The sequence below is a fragment of the Chelon labrosus genome (assembly GCF_963514085.1).
Source record: "Chelon labrosus genome assembly, chromosome: 8".
Lineage (NCBI taxonomy): Eukaryota > Metazoa > Chordata > Actinopteri > Mugiliformes > Mugilidae > Chelon > Chelon labrosus.
In genome coordinates this window covers 25,066,503-25,087,741 of record NC_140358.1, presented here as the reverse complement: position 1 = coordinate 25,087,741, position 21,239 = coordinate 25,066,503, and the positions used below count along the sequence as shown (strand labels likewise).

The 21,239-nt window shown below is 40.5% G+C and overlaps 3 protein-coding genes across 3 annotated transcripts; all 3 read left to right on the top strand.

The window, feature by feature from the left end:
* The first annotated feature begins 3,523 nt into the window (after positions 1-3,523).
* tmem33 (transmembrane protein 33) lies at positions 3,524-8,979 on the top strand. Its single transcript, XM_084549191.1, has 8 exons — positions 3,524-3,610; positions 4,592-4,648; positions 5,649-5,743; positions 5,850-6,037; positions 6,347-6,414; positions 6,695-6,828; positions 7,081-7,164; positions 7,894-8,979. Exons 2-8 carry the CDS (start codon positions 4,610-4,612, stop codon positions 8,021-8,023), a joined length of 738 nt encoding a protein of 245 aa, XP_084405317.1. The 5' UTR covers positions 3,524-3,610; positions 4,592-4,609; the 3' UTR covers positions 8,024-8,979.
* Positions 8,980-9,279: 300 nt separating this feature from the next.
* On the top strand, positions 9,280-15,145 carry bbs7 (Bardet-Biedl syndrome 7). The gene is made up of 19 exons (XM_084550380.1): positions 9,280-9,760; positions 9,921-9,986; positions 10,072-10,134; positions 10,224-10,399; positions 10,486-10,672; positions 10,756-10,828; positions 10,922-11,029; positions 11,146-11,276; positions 11,896-11,980; positions 12,109-12,211; positions 12,338-12,530; positions 12,624-12,698; positions 12,813-12,881; positions 13,185-13,324; positions 13,670-13,834; positions 13,925-14,034; positions 14,129-14,232; positions 14,520-14,643; positions 14,749-15,145. The coding sequence occupies exons 1-19, from the start codon at positions 9,725-9,727 to the stop codon at positions 14,880-14,882; spliced, it is 2,142 nt and encodes a 713-aa protein (XP_084406506.1). The 5' UTR covers positions 9,280-9,724; the 3' UTR covers positions 14,883-15,145.
* A 976-nt stretch (positions 15,146-16,121) lies between these two features.
* Positions 16,122-19,398, top strand: ccna2 (cyclin A2). Its single transcript, XM_084550503.1, has 8 exons — positions 16,122-16,642; positions 17,185-17,443; positions 17,535-17,641; positions 17,767-17,990; positions 18,077-18,281; positions 18,361-18,474; positions 18,567-18,700; positions 18,788-19,398. The coding sequence occupies exons 1-8, from the start codon at positions 16,415-16,417 to the stop codon at positions 18,837-18,839; spliced, it is 1,323 nt and encodes a 440-aa protein (XP_084406629.1). The 5' UTR covers positions 16,122-16,414; the 3' UTR covers positions 18,840-19,398.
* Positions 19,399-21,239: the final 1,841 nt, after the last annotated feature.

The following is a 21,239-nucleotide window of genomic DNA, read 5'->3' as shown; positions in this document are numbered from 1 at the left end:
AAGCTTTTGTTTTTGCACACATGCAGAGAAAAGTGTGGCGTGCATGAAAGATTTTAGAGATGCTGCAATAAAAATAATAATAAAATAGAAAAAAGGGTTTCTGGGGTTTGTTATGAAGGTGTTGATGGAGGACTGAGGTGATTCAGCTTCAGAATAAGAAACCGCATGATGAAAAGTCACTGCATGTAAACAACTTAGAGCAGAATTGAAGCCACGTCTGCAAAAAAAAAAAAAAGAAACATTTCCACAAAGTGCTTTTGATCTGATCAAATAAAAGATTCCTGGTATGAGCCTACCAAGAGATGGTTAAATGTCCAGATCAAGAAGCTGAATTTTGTTATGGCATTAAGGACAGCCGCCTGCTTCGGGGTTTGATCACTAAGGAGGACAGAGATGCAGAATATTTTGGAAAATATTGCAGCATCTGATAAAATCGAGGAGGTTTTTTTTTGTAGAGCTTTAACCACAAAGGCTTCCAAGACAAGAATTTAACTGTTCCCTGCACAATATGATGAAAATGTAAACAACAAATTAAATTAATCTGCACAAATATCGACTAATATTTGAAATAATATGAAAACAGCCAGAATAAACAACCGAATTAACGGATGCAATGCAAGGAGATGCAGATCAGAGCCTTGACCTCCGTCCTGGAGAAAATCTCAGTCTCAAAAATAAATAAAACAAGTGTAAATGTCCTGAATTATTTGGCAAATATAAATTTTCCAACTCCTACGTGTTGGTAAAATTCAGTTTAAATTTAAATGTTTTTGATTCTAAGTCTCAGAGTGGAGAAAAAAAACATATAATTCATCATCATCAAAGAGCTTTTTCTCTCCACTATTAATCATTGTAGTCATCATGAAATAATCCTGAAACGCCTCCTTAGGTCGCGCAACAAAGAGAAAAAAGGGCCGAGGAGTCTGTTGATAACTCGCTTTTATTGTTTCTTTAACCAGTCTGAGGGAAATTCACCGTGTCCTCCTTTACCTCCCTATCAAACCGACTCCTTTCTTCCCGTCGTCTTCCTCGCTTGTCCCGATTTTCCTCCCCTTCCACGCCCTGTTTGTTTTTGGCCGAATGGATCCAGAGGCAGAGATGGAGCTGTTACAAGCGCATTCATCTCGGCTCATATACGCGCCGGTTTATTTCTTTCCGAGGCCCTTTCGCTTTGGTCTGTCACTCACTCTCCTTTTCTCTTTGCTCCTTTTTCTCCTGAAAACTGTTGATGAGGAAGCTTTGATGGGGGAAAGGTTTAAGGCGGAATGAAGTGAGCGCGCACTGAGACCTTTTGTTTTTATTTTTACGCAAATGGAAAACTCTTTTTATATCAAATAAACAAATATTGTTATAATCCAGACTGTAATTATGCCCCTGGAGGCCTGTAATTATTAATAACCTAACATTTTCTAATAGAAAACTGTAATAATCTACATAGTCAAGGCCAGATAAACGCCTGACTTTAATATTTTCTAACGAGAATATTAAAATAAATAAAACACATTAATTTGTTTTTATTATCTTGTTTATGGTCTAAGCTGACAGACATTTTAAGCTTCAGAAAAGATGCACGAAAGAAATCGGTTCATGTTGGTGTTTGATCTCAGAGGGTTTATTCTTAAATCAAAAACTGATCCACGTAAGTCTTTTCTATTAATGAGCGTTTTAAATGTATATAAATATATATGAGGAATAATGTCATTTTCAAACGACTAAAACTAAAAGTAACAACAGTGAATCTCTTGAATAGCTCATCGGCAGTGCGTACAAGCATAGACCCCCATAAAAGCGTCTGTATTTGTAATTTTGCGGCATATTTCTCCTTTAAAAGTCACCAAACGCTCTCCCAAGTTCTCCCTCTGCAGCCCTGCCAAATTAAAAGTCAGTCAGAAAACGTTGTCTCATTTAAATTCTCACCTTGAGCTCTCTAGTGACTGGTAATGGTCCGAGAGGAGCTGACGCTTAAAAAAAAAATACTAATAATAATCAAGGTCTATTCTGACTGTATACGCTCCCGCTTGGAGAGTTCAGTCATGCCCAAACGACGGCACATTAAAGAAAAGGAAAATAGCAGCAATGTTCTGCAGCAGGCAGATAGATAGAATAATCAATTAAACATTAGAAAATGCATGCATGGCAGGGCGCCGCAGCCTTACTTACTCTGTGCGCTGTGCTGAGTCCCCGCAGTTTAATTACAAGCCCTAATTTCCAATCGCAGATAGTGTCAAAAACTCTGCGACTATTTCTCAGAGATTCCCTTTAACAAGTGGAAACTTAGTGTCCTCCTGCACCATTTTATACATGATGAGCCGTCAGTAATGGGATTATTAAACAAAAACGTTTCAGGCGCTGGCGTTAACCTTTTTTAATGCCTAATTAGGTTTTGCAAAGAAATAATTAGATTCTACAGTGCTTACACTGCCTATATTTTCAAATGGCATCTGCAGCAAACACATCACCCCGCGACACTCGTGCCAATAATCTGCGGATATATCCGCTACAGGAGCAGTCAGATGTAAGATTTTAAAACATGTTGGGACCAAATAAGGTGCACTTAAAGCTAAAATAATTATCCAGCACAGGCTATAGGCCGACCCGCAGCGAATAAGATGCTCTGGTCGAGTGCGCCCCCGTGTGGTGGCGTAAAACAACAGCATTTAAATCCACCTGCACTGCAGAAGAGCGTTTGGATGAAAGTAAGAATAAGAAAATAAGAAATGCAAAGACGCTGTAAAGCTGTGATATTAGTTTCTAATTGCAACAAATGCTAATCACGTTTATGGGAAGCATCGCAGTCAGCAGGGCTAAATCTAAATCAGAGGAGTGGGCTTGTTCTCTGAAAATGTGGGCGTTGACCTCGGTGCATGCGCCGTCTGCAGGTCTTCAGATGTGATGCAGTGGTCGAGTATTGCTCCAGGAAGCAAATCTTTTGGGTGTCTGGCTTTTTGAATTATGTGTATGCACATCTGTGAGACTAATTCAAGAAATAACCGAGAAAACAAAGATATAATATTGCCTATTGTGTTTGATCAAACGAAATCTGACTCTCAGTTGTTTGTTCCTGCAAACAGTTATACCACATTCTATACCATATACACAGGTCAGAGTTATGCTCAACTGTGTATGCATGGTTAGAAATTAAGTGCAAAGAGTGTTGCAGTAAATAATATAATAGTATAACAGTATACAATCTGCTATAATATATATTTATTTTAATATGTGATGTGAACAGTACTTTTTCTAAATGCAGTAATATGAGGTGTTTACTACTTATCTGTACTTATTATAGTTTTTCTTATCAATATTTTGTGTGTCTCTGTCCTTTTCTTTTAATATCTTCGTATAATTAGATTTTCTGTCTATATATTATATATTTTATACGTACAATAAGTTATTATTTACTAAATTAAATGTGTAAGTTGTGAAATCACTGTCTTGTGTGTATTAAAAAAAAATGTTCACGTGATGCGGCAGAGCGGTCTTTCTAAATATCGCGAGATAAACCGTAGTTCCCGTTTTGGTTCAGAAGGTCAGCTGATCATTTACTACAGTGACTAGCAGTTGGCTGTAAACCTAGCACGCAACGGAACTGGTCGACGTTGTAGCGCCGGTAAGCTACATCCTTTATTACTGACACATATAATATGAACCAGGTGTGTTCGCAGTTGAGATCCACCAGGTTTCTTTAGACAGCCGGGACGGTTGACGTCCGTTAGCCAGTTTAACCAGGGTAGTGTAAATGTATGAAATGCTAGGTAGCTAACGTTAGCTGAGGCGGTAGCTCACATGCTAGTAACGATGGTAACAGAATATTCTAGATCCACCTGCTGCTAACGCTAGCTGCTAGCACGGAAGCTTTAATAAGAAAAATACACATAGAAGTCTTTTCTGATTCCTTACACCCACCCACCTCATAATTCAGCAACAGTAGATTGGTATTTTCTTTCTATTTGGTGTATTATTCTCTGTCAACATAGTAGACATCACTCAGTCCAGCTAGCGCAGGCTAAACTAGCTAGTTAGCTATCAAGCTACATCTTGCCAGAAATGATGGAGTTAACGTTGCTCATTAGGTTGTTCGTTCCTATGTTGCCTTTCATACACAGTTTAATCTAATACAAGGCTAATAGTTTAATCTTTAAACGCTATGGGCTTTGTTCTATTTAAGTTATTTAGTTGAATTTGCTAAATTAGTGGCCACATCCAGCATCAACTGTCAGCTAAATACAGGTTTGACCTCGTTGATGTAAAGTTATATCGTGAAAAATAACTATCCCACTTCTCAAAAGCCCATGGTGACATGTTGGAATTATTTAATTTGTACAGTATTCAGCTCATTACACGTTATAGTTTTTTTTTTTGTCACATTAAACAGCTGAATGAATGAATTCAATGAAAACGAGACCTGAATACTTCGCTTGTTGACTTAATGGCTTTTAACTGATAATTATTCTATGTCATAATAACTAGAATTTGACTTTATAATCAGCAGCAGAGTGAGATTCCCATAGAAGAAAGGCTGTGCCATGGTTGTGAGTCTCTAATAACTCATCAGTGTTGCTTCATAATGTGACTTATTTTTTCCTGACAGTAACTCACACTCCCAAAGATGGCAGACACAAACAACCAACCCCAACCGGGGCCTCTGGTAAGTTATTTTTTATCATTTATTTATTCATTTATTAAATAATCGTCCACATCTTTATATCCTGTAGCTCAGTCTTTCTTCTGTTCTACTCATTCTACATGACAAACACAATGGCCACAAAGAACTAAAGACAACTTTGAGATGTCCTTTGTGGCTTTGCAGGGATTTTTTTGTCCGAGAAATTAGTTCCTGATTTTGTTTCCATATGATTATCTAAAGAAATATTAATAGAAAGCTTGTGTTGCAACCTGGGGAAATGTATATCACTCAGGATGAGTCTTAATAAAACACACTGAGTTGCTTTATTACATTTTTATCACTTGCTTCATACTGGAAACTAAAATTTAGTCAAGCTTCATCTTGATTTCAAACATTTTGCTTCTTTTTGAGTGTGTTATTATAATCTATACTAAATTTAAGGATGCCACTGAATCCCTTCACACACACACACACAGATGGCTTTTACTCCCAGATAGTATTTAAGTGCATTAACCAGTATTGTTTTGTATTTCACGTGTAATTATTATCATATCCAATATTTATTTTTTATTTTTGAGGTCCATCCCAAAAGATGAAGGTTTTGTTTTTTTGACTTTGTACTTTTGCACCAGTGTACCACAGTCATTAATGTTGTTAATTTGTGATTCTTAGATTATGAGATGATGGTAGATTTCTAGCATTTCTTTATTCCTCAGACTCGGACGTCTTACGTTGCCAACATTAGATGAAGCAGCAAGTTTTTCAAGAAGCTACAGCTGCGTGCTGCCTTTTGAAGACAAATCATCTAAAACTAATCTAATCTAAATTAACTATTAAATTGAGTTAAGTTGTTTTTTAGTTTGGCTGGTTTATGCTTCCAGCTGAGAGAAGCGGAGGGAAGAGCTGAGTCTTTGATGTTTCAGTCTACATGAGTCAACTACACTGTTCTGCACTGAGGGGTGCATCTACTTAGTGTGTAAAACAACTGACAAATATATCTTTTTTTTTTTTGTCTTCACAGCAATTTTTAATGAGCAATAAGCTGGAAACTGCAATGTGGCTTTCACGGCTCTTCACCGTCTACTGCTCTGTAATGTTTATTCTACCAATCTTGGGGTAAGTTCACTCACTGACGATTTAAAAAGACACAGTTTCACAACACTTCATTGTTAGTTTGCTGACTAACAGAAATCAAACATTTGTCGCCTCTTGTGTGTTTCAGACCCTATGCAGCAGCTAACTTCTATCAGAGAGCCTTGTTAGCAAACGCCCTCACCAGTGCCCTTCGTTTACACCAGAGGCTTCCACGTTTCCAGCTGAGCAGAGCTTTCCTGGCCCAAGCTCTTCAAGAGGACAGCTGCCATTACCTCCTGTACTCACTCATCCTGGTCAACTCATACCCCATCACGAGTATCCTTTCAGACAAGTCTATGTTAGCTGACCAATCCAGCTGTAGATACAGGTACTTATAGGTCTGAACCACCTCTACAAACTCTGAATATTTGTTTCTCTCACCTCGTGTCAGGTTAACACATTTCTTTATGGCATCCAGGCAGATTCAACCTTAATCAGAAGCAAAAATATTGCTAATTCACATAGTGTACACGTCAACAGTAAATCATTGAGTGACTCTACTGATTTTACACTTTTAAACTGCACTAAATAATGGTTTGGAGCTTAGGTTTTTCTGTTGTTGTTGATTCTTAACATTTTGTCCAGTGAGTATCTTCCCAGTTTTCCTCTTTTCATTGCTTCACGCAACTACCTACACAAAGAAAGTTCTTGACGTGAGTATGAGTAAGCAGTCGTCTGTTTTGGTTGTTTAATGTTGTTTATTAAAATGTATGTCTGAAAGCAGTTTGTTGAACAGTGTTGAGCATCCAGGTGGGCTATTAGCACCAACTAAATGGCGTTTTAATTACCTGATCAATCAGCCAGCCACCGCTAAGAGACACTAATTCAACCCAAAAATCTCTCACAAGTTAATGATTGCTAATGGGATTTTCTTGAGGTAAACTGAAGACTATGATTTACCGCAGCTTTGTTTTGTCTTTTGTGTTTTCACAGTCCGTGGGCCCCAGCAGCATGATGTTTATTAGAAACCTCCTGGACAAATTAACGGCCAACCAGCAGAACATTCTCAAGTTTATCGCCTGTAATGAGATCTTCTTGATGCCCGCCACAGTTTTCATGCTGTTCAGGTATGCTCGGAGTTTTCTGTTACCAACGTACATTACAGATTGTTCATAAAACAATATGGGAGTCGTTGTCAGTGTAGTGGGAAGTTGTTTTCTTTGTTCTTGCCTTAACCTCATAAGTTAGTCTTATGTCTTAACTAACAAATGAAAATCTGCGTAGATACAGATAGGCCAGATTTTCACCACGCCTTTAAAATAAACAATACAGATTTCAGTCGTGTTATATCAGTTAACACATATTCATGTTGTCAACAGTGGCCAGGGGAGCTTGTTGCTGCCTTTCATCTACTACCGATTCCTGACTCTCCGCTACACATCCAGAAGAAACCCTTACTGCCGGTAAGGTGTTGGATTACACAATATTGTCACACAGCTTGAAAATGATAAAATATTCTCTATAGTAATATGTAATATGCATATTTCTATATTATTCATAAAATGTTAGTAATTCTAAATGAGCCCCAGTATGATGACATTATAGTTATTTGTTCTAATTCTTTAATTGCTTTTATGAGCTATAAAAATGTCTGAGAATTTGCACCGTGCAGTACACAGTATAGACCTACTGGTGTATACTGTCAAAAACATATGTTTGAGGCAGTGACAAAACAATGCTGCCATTACACTGTTTGTCCAAGAGAGTGCAGTGTCTACCACACGAGTGCAGCTTCTAACATCCCGTCCTGCAGCATAATAAACGTCACGTTGCAGTAAACCAGCTGCAGTTGATCAGAGCACTCGTATGAAGACAGGCTGAGGAATTCAGCTGGATGATCAATGTGGAGGATGTAATTTGTGGTGCCGTTAAACTCTATTGAAATAAACACAAGAGTGTTTCTGTTATTTAGGCCACTGATGTAACAATCTGCAGTTAAATAGTAGTATGAGCTAAAGCCTTTAAATTAAAACACAGTTGAATCAACAGCTCTCTTGTTATTTTAAACCAAAGATGAATACCAAAACCTTCATGGAGATTTGTTTTACTACTGTACCTAATGTACTGGCAGTTTAGTGTACTGTACTGGACGATTGGAGCTTGTTATTAAACTCAACTTTTTTCCACCCCAGCACCTTGTTCACAGAGCTGCGAATTCTTCTGGAGCACTTCATCATGAAGCCTGCCTGTCCTGCCTTCTTCAGGAGGATGTGCCTCAGCAGTATCGCCTTCATCAGCCGCCTCGCCCCAACGGGGGTCTGATCGCACTACCTAGAAAGTTTTGTTCTCCTCACGTTTTTGTTATTTTTGTTTTTTTGTTTTTTTTAACCGTGTAAGGTGCGACTTAAACTTTGATGGGACAGACATTGCCATCAACGGAAGGAACTGTTTTTTGAATGTCAACTTTATGGTCTGTGCTCGAGCTCTTCTGCATATCTGAGTGCAGTTGAAGACCAGCCACTCATGCACTGAAGTCTCATGGTGATTTTTTTTCTTTTCCCATCTTCTTAATGTGACTACGTTCAAGCCGTGGACGCTCTTCACTGTGTTACATTCACTGAACAACACACAGTCGACATCAGCTGTGTTATAGCTGTGTTATGGCTGTTATAGGTTTTTTTTTTTCCTTCTGTCATTATTTATTCATGAAAATTTGCTTATTCTATAATGAAACATTAACATTCTAAGAAGAGTAACTTAATGAACATGTGCTTATTCTTAATTGATAAAGTCCTTTCTTTGTATAATCATATTGTTTGTTTGCTGTTTCTACCTTCATATTTCTTATGTCTAAATGCCTAACTTTAAACTTATTCTATTAATGCCACCATGCAAAATCTATGTAGCTACGATGTCAAACTGGGCGTTAAGCTAAGAATCAAAACTATCTGCTGTATTTTATTTTATTTTTTTAGATTATGTCAAGGTACCAGACGTTTTGCCGAGAGATTCATATTTGAAATGATTTGCACCGTGCACGTCGAGCTGTTGAAATGCATCCTGGTCACTGCTGACGTCGTCCTCAGTTTGGGAGCTGTTTTAAATGTGTCTCGTTCATCTATGTGTTGCTGTAGCTGCCCTGCTTTAACGCATGCTCTGATTTTTCTTTCCGCCATGTTACATGTGTTTATTTGCCTACACACAAACCACATTTTTATGATGAGAATAAAGTTATCTCTTAATTAAACTAATAAAATATAAAAGAATAGTAGTTGAGTTTTGTGCTAATAATTTATTGTTGTCTAGTTGGTCAAAAATCTTATATGGACAAAAAAGTCTCGTTTTTCAATAAATGATCTGAGGTTATTTCTCAACCCTTTTAATATTCTATATAATGATTACCAAGAAATATTACGACCTACTAGTTTGAAACGTTAATAACAAGTTCCCTTTATTAAAATAAAAGCTACTGTATCACTGGAAAACCCTGCAGGATTTATCCGAATGAGTCAACCAATCAGGGCGCAGCTTCATTTTCTCGCTGAATTTTCACCCAATGGAATCGCAGCTTATTAGAGGCTGCGTCGTTGTCACTGGCAACGGCAGCTGCGTTCATCGGGCTCAAAAGTGTTGCCTGGTCAGTTTACGCTTAATATTACTGTTAACTTTAATTCCTCTTCACGGACACAACACTTCTTCGTGGTTTTTTTTCATGTCGCTGACTTTTTAAGATGATTTTTTTGTTCAGCGAAGAAGACCGTTTGCGTGCAAGCAAGCTAATAAACCACTTAGCCTGCTAGCTACCGTTAGCACGGCGAGCTAATCTCCTCGCTTTAGATAATCCCAGTCCTCAACAGAACCATCATTGTCGTCCTCTACTTTAGTTCATATCTGTTTTTAACTGTGTGTGAATGGCAGCTGACCACGGCGAGCTACAGCTTAGGATCCCTGCAGCTCTGTGTCCATACCTGGAGGATTTGCACCACACTTTTCCTTTAAGTTAAGACACATAAGAGAAAGAAGATGGAGCTCCACCTGAATCGAGTTGATTATATTCAGGTAACACGAAGTAGAAGTAGTAATCTATCCTATGTAGGTTTCTCTCTCAGTAGTATTTCATATATTTATATGATGTTGCATTAAAAGTATTGCAGTACAGATGTAATTCAGACTAAATGGAATCAGGTAGCAGTTTTATTATTTTATATTTTCTTCTCAGGTTGGTGTGACATCTCAGAAAACTATGAAGCTGCTTCCAGCACTGGGAAAAAAGGCAACCCAAAAGGTATTGATAATGTCAGTTAATAATGTGTATTTTTATTAAATCCCTCAGTATTATAGCTATTGATTGGTATCTTATTGTGTTTCAGGTTGCTATTGCCGATCACGATGGTATACTTACATGTTTTGGGATGAAGAAGGGAGAAGCAGTAGTGAGTTGAGCTTTTCATCTCATTACACAGCTAAGGTTGAATTGAAACTGAAGGTTTCTGTTATTAAGACATCGTACTGTGTGTTTCAGCCTGTGTTTAAAACGCTCCCGGGGCAGAAGATTGCCAGAATGGACCTGGGAGGCGCAGTGGGAACTCCCCAGGAGAAGGTCTTTGTCTGCTCTGGTTCCCAGGTGCGAGGATTCACCAAGAAAGGGAAACAGTTCCTCACCTTTGAAGCCAACCTCACCGAGAACATTAACGCCATGTAGGAGCCACTTCTCCTCATTTTGATTTACTTTTGATTGACTTTCCCTTTGCCCCCACTAAGAGACGCTGATCACATCTTTCCAGGCATGTCTCGGGCGCTGACCTGTTTGTGTGCGCGAGCTACATCTACAACCACTATTGTGACTGCAAGGATCAGGACTACTACCTCTCTGGGGACAAAATCAACGACATCACGTGTGTGTCCTCGGAAAACCTCAGTCGCCTCGTCCCTGTCCTGGCATGCCAAGATCGAGTTCTCAGAGTCTTGCAGGTAGACCAAGTTCATATTTACTGCTGAGATTTTGATGTGAGGCCTTAAACTGTCAGATAAGATTTATTTTTATTTAACCGTAGGGATCTGAGCTTGCCTACGACATTGAAGTCCCAGGTCCTCCATCCGTTTTGGAAATGTACAATAAAGATGGAGGTAAGTTAACTTCTCCGTCTGCTCTTTATTATAACAATAAAACATGTTTTCATACAAGCTACATTTAACACAATATCAATGATTTTTCTTTAGGAGAGGACATCCTCTACGGAACCACAGATGGAAAAATAGGACTGGTCCAGATCGGTGAACACTCGGCTGCAACTAAATGGGAGATCGACAATGAAAAAAAGAAAGGAGGTATGTTGTTTATGAAATCATGCTGTGTTTAAGACTCCGTACTTATCTCTTAATTCCCGTACAGAGTAGATTTATTTCATCTTCCAACACAAGTTCTCTTCCCCGTCCCCAATAAGGAATTCTTTGCATTGACACTTATGACATTATCGGAGACGGAGTGAATGACATCCTGGTGGGCCGAGACGATGGGACAGTTGAGGTCTACGGTTTTGACAGCTCCAATGAACCCACATTACGCTTTGAGCACGTGAGTATTTATAATATCCTCAGATATTTACCGGTATCCATTAATTCAGTCTAGTTGGTGGTTTTCAGATAGTGAAGAACAGAATATGGAGATATTTAATAACACATTCAGCCAAGCCTGCGTTTCTCGTCTTATGCATTTTTACTTTATATGTTTTACAGTCCTAAACCCGGACTTATTTAAGTGTTTTTTAAGTTCCAAAGTTGATTCATAAATCATCTAATGATGCCTCTCCTGTAGAAGGTTGTAGGAGAGCCTATCCTAGTTTTCAAGAGGTGGAAAGATTTACAGAAAGGTAAATCTACAGAAAAACAAAAACCACCCCGACCAGGGCTTCAACCCAAATCGTCTGGCTGTGAGGTGATAGTTAGATAACAGAAATAGAAAAGCCTTAATTGTCATTATATGCATGATACAACAACATTGCAAGAATAAAATAAAACACATACATTTATACTCTACTACATGCACTCACAAACAATCCCATTTACAGAGTAAGACCATTATAAATATTAAATATATTGCACACAGAGCTCTAAATTCTAAGCTCTGCACCACCCTTAAGATCCAAAATAATATTTTTGTCAAATGGTCAAATTCTCGTCTTTCCTGGTTGAAGGTGTTGTCAGAGAGCGTGACCTCCATCCAAGGTGGCTGTGTGGGGAAAGAGTCTTATGATGAGGTCTTGACTGCCACCTATACAGGTTAGATGATTTTTTTTTTAACTAAACAGCGCGCTCATTTCATGCAAGCCTACCTGCATGACTCAATTATTCATTAGGGCCATTGTTGCTTGAGCTTTACATTAACTTACTGTCCTCACCTCTGTCAGGATGGGTGACAGGTTTGACCACTGAGCCTCAGAAGGCAGAGGCCGGCCCCGGAGACGAGATCAAGATGAGTAAAGAGACGCAGTCCAAAGTAGAAGCACTCAGGTATCAGCAAAGCATTTCCTTCTCACGTTCATGTTCTTCAGCCCTTGATTTGTTTGACTCTGCAACGGCTGAGCTACGATCCGAAAACAAACCTGTTCTTGAGCGAGTCGTGTTGTTACCTTGCAGGGCGGAGCTGGAGCAGCTTCAGGTCAAAGTCCTGCAGGGACGCGAGCAGTACCAGCAGACCTCTCAGTCGAGCACGGCCGTCTCTGCTGTCCCCGTCTTCAGCATCAATGACAAGTTCACTCTCTGCCAGGACGATGCCAGCTACAGCCTCACGCTGGAGGTGCAGACGGCCATCGACAACCTGCTGCTGCAGGTACACCCAGCGATTAAACCCTGTTGTACTTAATCACTTGCTTCAGATGTAAACATTCAGAATTAAAACTCCCAAGTCTGATCTTTTATGCAGAGTGACGTCCCCATAGACCTGCTGGACGTGGATAAGAACTCAGCTGTTGTCAGTTTTAGTGAATGCGACTCAGAGGTGAGCTGTATAAACTATTACTGCACAGGACAAACATACTGTAAAAAAAAAAATAAAGACACAAACCTGCTGCTGCTGTCTCTCTGGAGCTTGACACGCTTATTTTGTTAACAGCAGCCTAATGGGAACTTCCTCCTGGCCACATACAGATGTCAGGCCAACACTACCAGACTTGAGCTTAAGGTAATAAATAAATCTAAGAGTGGAATGGTAAAAGGGATGGTTTGTTTTTTTGTAATTTATCATTTGAATTTGGGTCATATGAGGTATTTATCCAAAATACAGGCACAGAAGTCAAGCCATGAATTGCTGTGAATAGGGTCAGCAGTAAAACTTAATTTAAGCCACTAAAACCAAGACTCTAGTCGTGTTTATTGTCTTTTCCACAATAACCTACAGAGGTGTGAAATACTGTTTCTACTAGTCGCACTGTGCCACACATGCGCTGACGAAATAAATCCAAATAATGTGTTTTATCCTCTCCAGGTGAGGTCCATCGAGGGACAGTATGGCACCCTGCAGGCTTACATCACCCCCAGACTGCAGCCTAAGACCTGCCAGGTCCGCCAGTACCAGATCAAACCTCTGTCCCTCCACCAGCGGACGCACAGCATAGACCAAGACAGGTGAAGATAGACAGTTAACAGAAACAAAACAAATTTGGACAGGGCTGAACATTGAAAATAGTGTTTTTCACAAGCGCATTCAGATCATGTACAAGCCACATTAACAGCTATTGCTCCTAGAATTATGGATCTTCAATATCATTCAGAACTAAAAGGACTGAATGACATAACTTTTTATTAGAAATGTTTATTATAGAAGCTCAATGCGTTACCTGCTCTTGTTTTCTGTTGAATATTTGTCATTAAGATTAGGGAATGAATTACGTATTTCTGTCGATAGCTGTCGCGCGACACACGCTCATGCTTTTGAGCCAACATCAGATCTGCTCTCTTGTCTTCTTTCAGGCCCATGAACAGGCTCAGTCTGGTGGGGCAGTTCAGTTTCGCGGAGATCCACTCCTGGGTGGTTTTCTGTTTGCCAGAGGTGCCTGAGAAAACGCCAGCAGGAGAGAGCATCACTTTCTATTTCCATAACACGTTCCTTGGTACTCAGCTTGAAGCAACGTACTGGTAAATGACAGCACACAGTAGAAGAGATTCCAAACAGCAAGAGATTTAAAGTTTATTTAGAAACAAACATGTCTGAATTTGTATTTTCAGCAAAGGCGAGGGTCACTTCAGGTCCGACAACATCTCTACCATCTCCATACTGAGCGACGTCCTCTCTAAGGAAGCCACCAAGAGGAAAATCAATCAAAACATTTCATACGGTGGGTGCATTGTTATTCTGCTCCCGTCTCTTTTTTCTTTTTGACAGCGAGCGATCTAAAGATTAAAGAAAGTGCATGTGTGTTAATCTTCCAGATATCAGCGACGAGTCTGTGAGCCACACTCTCAAGATGATTCATCCAAAGCTGGAGTACCAGTTGTTGTTGGCTAGAAAAGTTCAGCTCATCGATGCACTTAAAGTAAGTATCGGCCAGCTTAAATAAACTTCAATATTCAGTGTCAGCTCTTCAGTATCAACGATGCTTCCTTCAGGGAGAACTTTGCTGAGAAAGAGGCCACTCAGCTGCACCTGCATCAGCCTCGAGATCAGAATTTTATGCACTTGTGTACAAATGTGATTACAAACAGCTGCTTCACACATCTTCAAGTCCACTTTTCGTTAAAAGTCAAACATTCTTGTTGTTTTTTTCTTTTGGGAGAGATGCTTATGTTCATCCCTAATCACCCGTTCCAATTTGTTTGGCAGGAGCTTCAGGTTCACGAGGGCAACGCCGACTTCCTCATCCCGGAGTATCGCAGCATCTTGGATGAATCCGCTAATCTCCTGGAGGAGTACAAGAAGCAGCCGGCACACCTTGAGAGACTTTACGGTGCGGTATTTAACAGTCTCATTTAAGCGCCAGTGCATCGTGGCTGGTGTTAGTATTAATCTCGCTGGCTCGCTGTGCTTAATATGTATTATTTCTTTCCTGTAGGAATGATCACAGACCTGTTCATCGACAAATTCAAGTTCAAGGGTCAGAATGTGAAGACGAAGGTGTCCTCGCTGTTGGAGATACTCGATAATTATGACTTAAATTCCCTGTTAGACTTTTTCAACGAGGCGTGACGTCAAATAGATCGAGAGAGTGAATTTATTTAATTTGATTTGTGCTATTTATGTAAATACATCAGCTTTATTTGACGATAGTTACTGTCTGTGTAAATGTCACGTTGTCATGTCGTCATTTAGAAACTGACTGATTGCAATATTTAAATATTTATAAAGTCTTTTGATAGCATCTGTGCAGAGAGGTTTGATTGCCATATCCAAATTAACCCTGTTGAAAGCACATACTGTATGTTTTATATCATACTTATCATAGAACTGTGTTTCTTTAAATAAAAACAGGAATCATTGTAAGACTCGTTATTCCAGGAACTTATGCTTTTGAGAAAATTAAACTGAAAATGAAATTGTTTTTTTCACACAATATACACAAGTCTCATTTGTTCAACCACTGAGGTAAAGTTATGAGCTTACATTCTTCCTATTATACCAGATTATTCTTCTGACACTCCAAATATCAGAGATAAGGTGTTGGAGTATCACACGGATACGCAGTTGTGCGAAGTATTTGTCGACTTTTAATATTTTTACTTAAGCAGAGACTCTCAACTCTCAACTCAACTTAATTTATAGAGCAACTTTGAAAGCAACCACAGCCGAAACAAAGTGCTGTACGTGCGTAAGAATAAGAGCAAGACAAACGATTAAAAGCAATAAAACAATAAAAAGTATGAAAACACACGAGACATGAGTTAAATGAACATTGACCACAAAAACAACTGTCTCAAAAGGTCAAGACAAACTCAATGTCAAACACTTGTCATGACTTTTGGAGCTAAAAAGAAAAGAAATATAATCACATAACTTAATGGGGATGTTATGTTTTACAGGTTATGGAAAATAAAGCTTATTTGATTTGATTTAAACATCAAATCTGCAGTAATGAGTCACATGACTGAATATAAATGGATGACATCAAAAACAAGATGTTGTATCATGAATTTAATTTAAATGTAAACGTTTGCTCCTCGCACAGCTGTTTTCAACTACAGGAAGCGACTTTTTTTACTTTCAAATATGTCAAACCGGTTTTGAATTTGTAATTAAAGGAAAACTGTACTCCCTCGGCTCCCGTACTACCTCAGACGTCACCGGCTGCGCGGCCTCTGATTGGTCCGTTTCAATCCTCGCGGGCTACTTGAACTGAGAGAAAGCGACTCGACTCTGCGTGTTTCTGTGTAAATGGACTGAGGCTCTAGCTGCCTTGTTTGCAGGTTGGTGGACGTTTCACGGCTATGGCGACTTAAGACTTTCAGATTGTAGCTGTTTTACCGCCTCGAGCTGAGCGTGTCTTAATTATTTTTCCGCGTCTGCTTTGTTTTTAGTCACAGCAGTTCCAAGTTTCGTTGCCATCTCAACAGCTTAGTTTTGATTGTGAAAGATTCTTCCTCCCTGCAAGGTAGCTGCTAATGCTCGCCTCGACTTAACGTGATATTTACTCACTGAACACACTCGTGGTTTATTATTTTTTGCTATTCCACCACGTTTTGTAGTTTTATTAGCCTTTTTTTTTTGTTTGAGGGTGGGTTAACATGTCAGGAGCTAACAGAGGACAGGGAAGCGCGGCTAGCAGCGAGTACCACAACCAGGAAAACATGCTATCGAGGCTAAGAGGCTCGATGAAACACAGAGCCGCCGCTTCAAATGACAACCAGGAGAACCTTCCACCGAAACAAGCCGGCGGCAGAACCGTGCTGGGGGCCCTGCAGAGCAACAACCACCCGGGCAAAGCCCAGCAGAACCAGCGCGGCGGAAAGCAGGTAACGATGCTAGCAGCTACTGTTTGCTAATGCCTGTAGCTACAATGGGATGGCGTTGGTCGGTTTTTGGAGGCAATATGTTCCCCTTAAACACAACAAACTGCAATATTTAGTGCATAAAGTTGCCTTAATCCTCGATTTACTTAGCTGTTTATTTACAAAAAAGATGTGTTTGTAAACTAAGCTGTAGCTACCTCAGTTTCCCCCCTTGTCCGCCATTTTAATAGCTCCATTATCTTAATGTCTTGCCATACACTTTTACTTTATTAAACGAAGTAAAGTTATATTTGGAGCCATTTTTATGCATCCTCCCGCCATCCTGGGAAACTAGCAATTCCAACTGAGAGCCTGCAGAGTTTCTCAAATCAAGCACATGAGTAGTAATTCATCCCAATACTACTAATTGCAGTGTAATCGATTTATGAACTCTGTAAAAGCCTCTTTAATGTCTTTATCTTTTCCTAATCCTGCTGTGCTTCCTCACGGGAGTGAAAAGGGCTCAAAATAACCTTTTTTTTTTTTTCTTTTATCATTTCTTCTAGGAGTCATCACAGCCCTTGTCTTGTAAAAATGAAGACTTTGAGAAAAGCTGCCACGAGAAGCCTTCTGCCAAGCAGCCCACCTTCCAGATCCACGTGGACGAGCCGGACGGCGGCCGAGTCAAGAAGCCACAGCAGGTGGTCGACGCTGTCAAGGCGAAGCCGACGGTCGAGGACTCTCCTCCGGTCAGCAATGCTGTGGCACGGCTCCGGCAGCCCCTGGCCGCCATTGATGTCCCGTCTGTGATGGATGTCAGCTTTGGTGCGTCCCAAGCGAATGCATATCACTTCCAACCACCTTGCCTGGTTTCATTTTTATAGTATGCGCTTAATGTAAAATGTCCTCTGTGCAGATTCTCCCATGGACATGTCTGTGGTTGAGGGGGAGGAGAAGCCTGTCAATGTAAATGAGGTCCCAGAATATGCAGCTGAAATCCACACATACTTGAGAGAGATGGAGGTGAGAAACATGCAATTAAGCCTTTTGGCGTTGCTGTTGTCTTGGATGTGTCCCCTGGCAGATATGTGTGCAAATGACACAGAGGCAGTCGATCAGAATCTAAGGCTTTGACTGATGTCCCACAGGTGAAGACCAGACCTAAAGCCGGCTACATGAAGAAGCAGCCAGACATCACGAACAGCATGAGGGCCATCCTGGTGGATTGGCTGGTCGAGGTCGGAGAAGAGTACAAGCTCCAGAACGAGACTCTCTACCTGGCTGTCAACTACATCGACCGCTTCCTGTCTTCCATGTCCGTCCTGAGGGGAAAGCTTCAGCTGGTTGGGACTGCTGCTATGCTTCTAGCTTCGTACGTATCTACCCTTCGGTTATAAAATGTGAAGTCTGTTCTTCTGTGTAAATGTTAAAGGTGTTCGCCTTAAATGTTCAATACAGGAAATTTGAAGAGATCTACCCTCCTGAGGTGGCAGAGTTCGTTTACATCACAGATGACACCTACACCAAGAAACAAGTGCTGAGGATGGAGCACATGGTGCTTAAAGTGCTCTCCTTTGATCTGGCAGCACCAACAATAAACCAGTTTCTCACACAGTACTTCCTCCATCAGTTGGTCAGCAAACGGGTTGAGAGCCTGGCAATGGTGAGTGTACAAAGCATTTTTACATTCGTTAAAGTTTCTTGTAATCTAAACAAAGTCTTTGTGGGTTTTTGTCTTTTAGTTCCTTGGGGAGCTCAGTCTGGTTGATTCAGATCCCTTCTTGAAATACCTGCCGTCACAAACGGCGGCTGCAGCCTACATCGTGGCCAACAACACCCTGACTGGTGGCTCATGGGTAAGTTCTCCTCTACGTCAGACGGTCGTAAATATTAGACGAACGATTGATATGCACAAACATGCAAGATGACTCGATTCTTCTGCTCTCAGCCCAATTCCTTGGTGGAGATGACCGGCTACTCCCTCAAAGATCTAATGCCATGTGTTGAGGATCTTCACCAAACATACCTCACTGCCTCTCAGCATCCTCAGAAATCTGTGCGGGAAAAGTATAAGGTTGCCAAGTAAGTGGACATTTGATAAACATGTTTAAGCTACATGTACTGGTACAAATTTGAACACTGCTTAAATTTTTATTTTCCTTTTGACAGGTACTTCGAAGTTTCTTCTGTTGAAGCACCATCAAAACTGCTACTGAACTGACTTCCTCCATTCCCCTTGTCCATGTAGATTTGTACCCCTTGTCTTTGTTTTTTTTTTTTTCTAAATGATGTGTCGGTTTCAATGACATGCCCTGCTCTTCTTGGAGTAGTGCTAGATATTTTAGAGGTTTTAATATTTTTATATTCCAAATCCCCAAATTCACGCCATACACTACAGTTGATGGCCAATCAAGCAGTTTTAATGGTTTGACTTTTAAACAGACAAAATGTGGAGGTCTTAACACCACTATGAGAACATGGTGCTTTGATCTGCAATGTCAAACTCTTAAACCACTGAATGTGTTCAAACCCAGATAACAATTGTGGTTTCCCCCAATTTTTTTTTTTTATAAAGGGCCAGGTTATTGCTGGTTAACCTGTGTTTCTGGAGGTGTAACCTTTTAACTGTTTGACCTCGTGGGACGCAGATTAAAGTACATTTTGTCTGTCATGGGAGTCGGCTGTCTCATTGTATTGGTGTCTTGGAAGTCAACAGCCTTTTGAGGCATCTTCTGCACTGTAAAATATGGCTCTTGTAAATAAAATCCTTTAAACTGAAATTTTATTTCTACATGTTTATGATTACATTGGACACATGGGGGCAGCAGAGGGCAAGTTTGGGCTTTGAACGCTTCAAATGAGGGTCATTTGTCAAAACTTCATGGTTGGTTGTAATTGCTGGTAAAACTAAAGGGTTATAACTTGATTAGGGATGGCTTATGTTCATCCAATTTGTGTAGGAAGATTATTTTAGGGTTGAGTTGTAACAATAGAGGCTTGTAAGTCCTGCATGGACCATGATTTGGTATTTCAGCAGCAACATGAGGTTTGAAATGGGCATATTTGAATCCTTTGGTCTGAAACGAGGCTTAAATTATGAATGAAGAGGGGAGGAAAAATTGTTACTACACTGAGCTGAATAAGGGTTATTAGGCTAGACCAAGTTATAAAATCTCCAACTGGCTATAATTTTACACAAACTGAAACCTCTGGACACTGGCTTTCATTTGAACTAAATCTCTAATTGTGCTCGTGGCCCAAGTCCTCATTGCGAGTTCAGTTTAAGCAACAGGCCCCTAACACATGTTTTGCTATTGGCCAAATACAAAAGTCAAAAAAGCAGTGTTTGGCGTATCGAGATTCAATTTGGAGAAAGGTTTTTGCAGGTAATGGATGATGTATGAAGCTATGCACGACTCTGTGTTACATCAGGTTTAAATTATACTAATGGGTCTTGTCTCTTCAAACAAAATGAATCCTGAATCCCTAAAACCAGTTCAATGACAAAGTTTGAGTTCAAATCCCATCCTTTATTTTTCTTCAGTCGTACCCCCTATAAATTTTCTATTCCCTCTACTTCTACCCATTTGCTCAACTGTCCCGTGGGAGCAGAGCTTCCATTACACCGTGGCCTCTTTGATTATTTCCTGTTGTCGAACCAAGAAGAGATCAATGTGTGACAATCGTCTTTATAATGACGCATCTCAGAAGGACCACAGGCTGACGTGTTTTGTGAAATCTTGGCAGTAGTGGCAGATTTAATTGCCTCTGATCCACTCCAGCGCAGCGAGGTGGAAATAAAGACATGCATGGCAAAGAGAGCCCGACCTTACCGTGTGCACATTGTTAATTAGTCGAGAAGAGAACTGAGATTGACATTTTTCCTCCTCTCATTCATCAGTGACTTAATTTTCTCTTGTGAAGTGAACTAACTGAGCCAATGGCGTTGAAGGTACGCCGCTCTCTCTTCCCCCTCGCTCTCTCTCTCCCTCTCTCATGATAAATTGGGAGGCTGGCTTTGTGCGAGGACTCTGACAGGAGAAGGAAAGCGCAGCTGCAGAAAGATTTCTCAGGAGAATGGACAAGACCACTCTCAACAGGTTTGCTTCATCACCGACGGCACATACTTGTCACTATGTGGAGGATTAAACAATGGAAACTGATGGGAATTCTATAACATAGCCAAACCAGTTGGATATCTGCTTTAACAATGGCTCCTGCAGCAACAGCACAGCATCTGCCAAACCCCTGAGGAGATCCAGGTGTGGGTAAAAAAGTGTTTTTGGAGGGCGGGTTACTGCATGACTCCATGCCTGCCCCCAGAAAATTTCTGGTGGCGTCCACCTCGCTGCCCCTGTCCCTGGGCTGGGGCTGGAACCTGTGCTTGTACGTGGGGATGCTCCTCGGACTCCTGGTGCTCATGATGCTCCTTCTCTGGATGCTCCTCAAGCAGCTCAGGAACTCGGTGGGGAAATGCATGCTGCAGCCGGTTCGCTCTTTCAGACAGCCTCAAGTCGAACAGGGGTTGCAGCGCGTGTTGTGAGAAATGGGACTAAATCTGCCAAAACACTGCCAGGACTGAGGCTCGTTGGAGGGCTTCAGTGTGCCTTTGCAGATTCAT

What these genes read in the sequence shown, in the direction of transcription:
- tmem33 (XM_084549191.1), top strand. Translation starts at nt 4,610, where the DNA reads ATGGCAGACACAAACAACCAACCCCAACCGGGGCCTCTG. An exon ending in AACCCCAACCGGGGCCTCTG is followed by an intron (nt 4,649 to 5,648) that starts GTAAGTTATTTT and finishes TTGTCTTCACAG; the next exon opens with CAATTTTTAATGAGCAATAA. An exon ending in AGAAGAAACCCTTACTGCCG is followed by an intron (nt 7,165 to 7,893) that starts GTAAGGTGTTGG and finishes TTTCCACCCCAG; the next exon opens with CACCTTGTTCACAGAGCTGC.
- bbs7 (XM_084550380.1), top strand. Translation starts at nt 9,725, where the DNA reads ATGGAGCTCCACCTGAATCGAGTTGATTATATTCAG. An exon ending in AATGTACAATAAAGATGGAG is followed by an intron (nt 10,829 to 10,921) that starts GTAAGTTAACTT and finishes ATTTTTCTTTAG; the next exon opens with GAGAGGACATCCTCTACGGA. An exon ending in CACAGCATAGACCAAGACAG is followed by an intron (nt 13,325 to 13,669) that starts GTGAAGATAGAC and finishes GTCTTCTTTCAG; the next exon opens with GCCCATGAACAGGCTCAGTC.
- ccna2 (XM_084550503.1), top strand. Translation starts at nt 16,415, where the DNA reads ATGTCAGGAGCTAACAGAGGACAGGGAAGCGCGGCTAGCAGCGAGTAC. An exon ending in CATACTTGAGAGAGATGGAG is followed by an intron (nt 17,642 to 17,766) that starts GTGAGAAACATG and finishes GATGTCCCACAG; the next exon opens with GTGAAGACCAGACCTAAAGC. An exon ending in GAAAAGTATAAGGTTGCCAA is followed by an intron (nt 18,701 to 18,787) that starts GTAAGTGGACAT and finishes TCCTTTTGACAG; the next exon opens with GTACTTCGAAGTTTCTTCTG.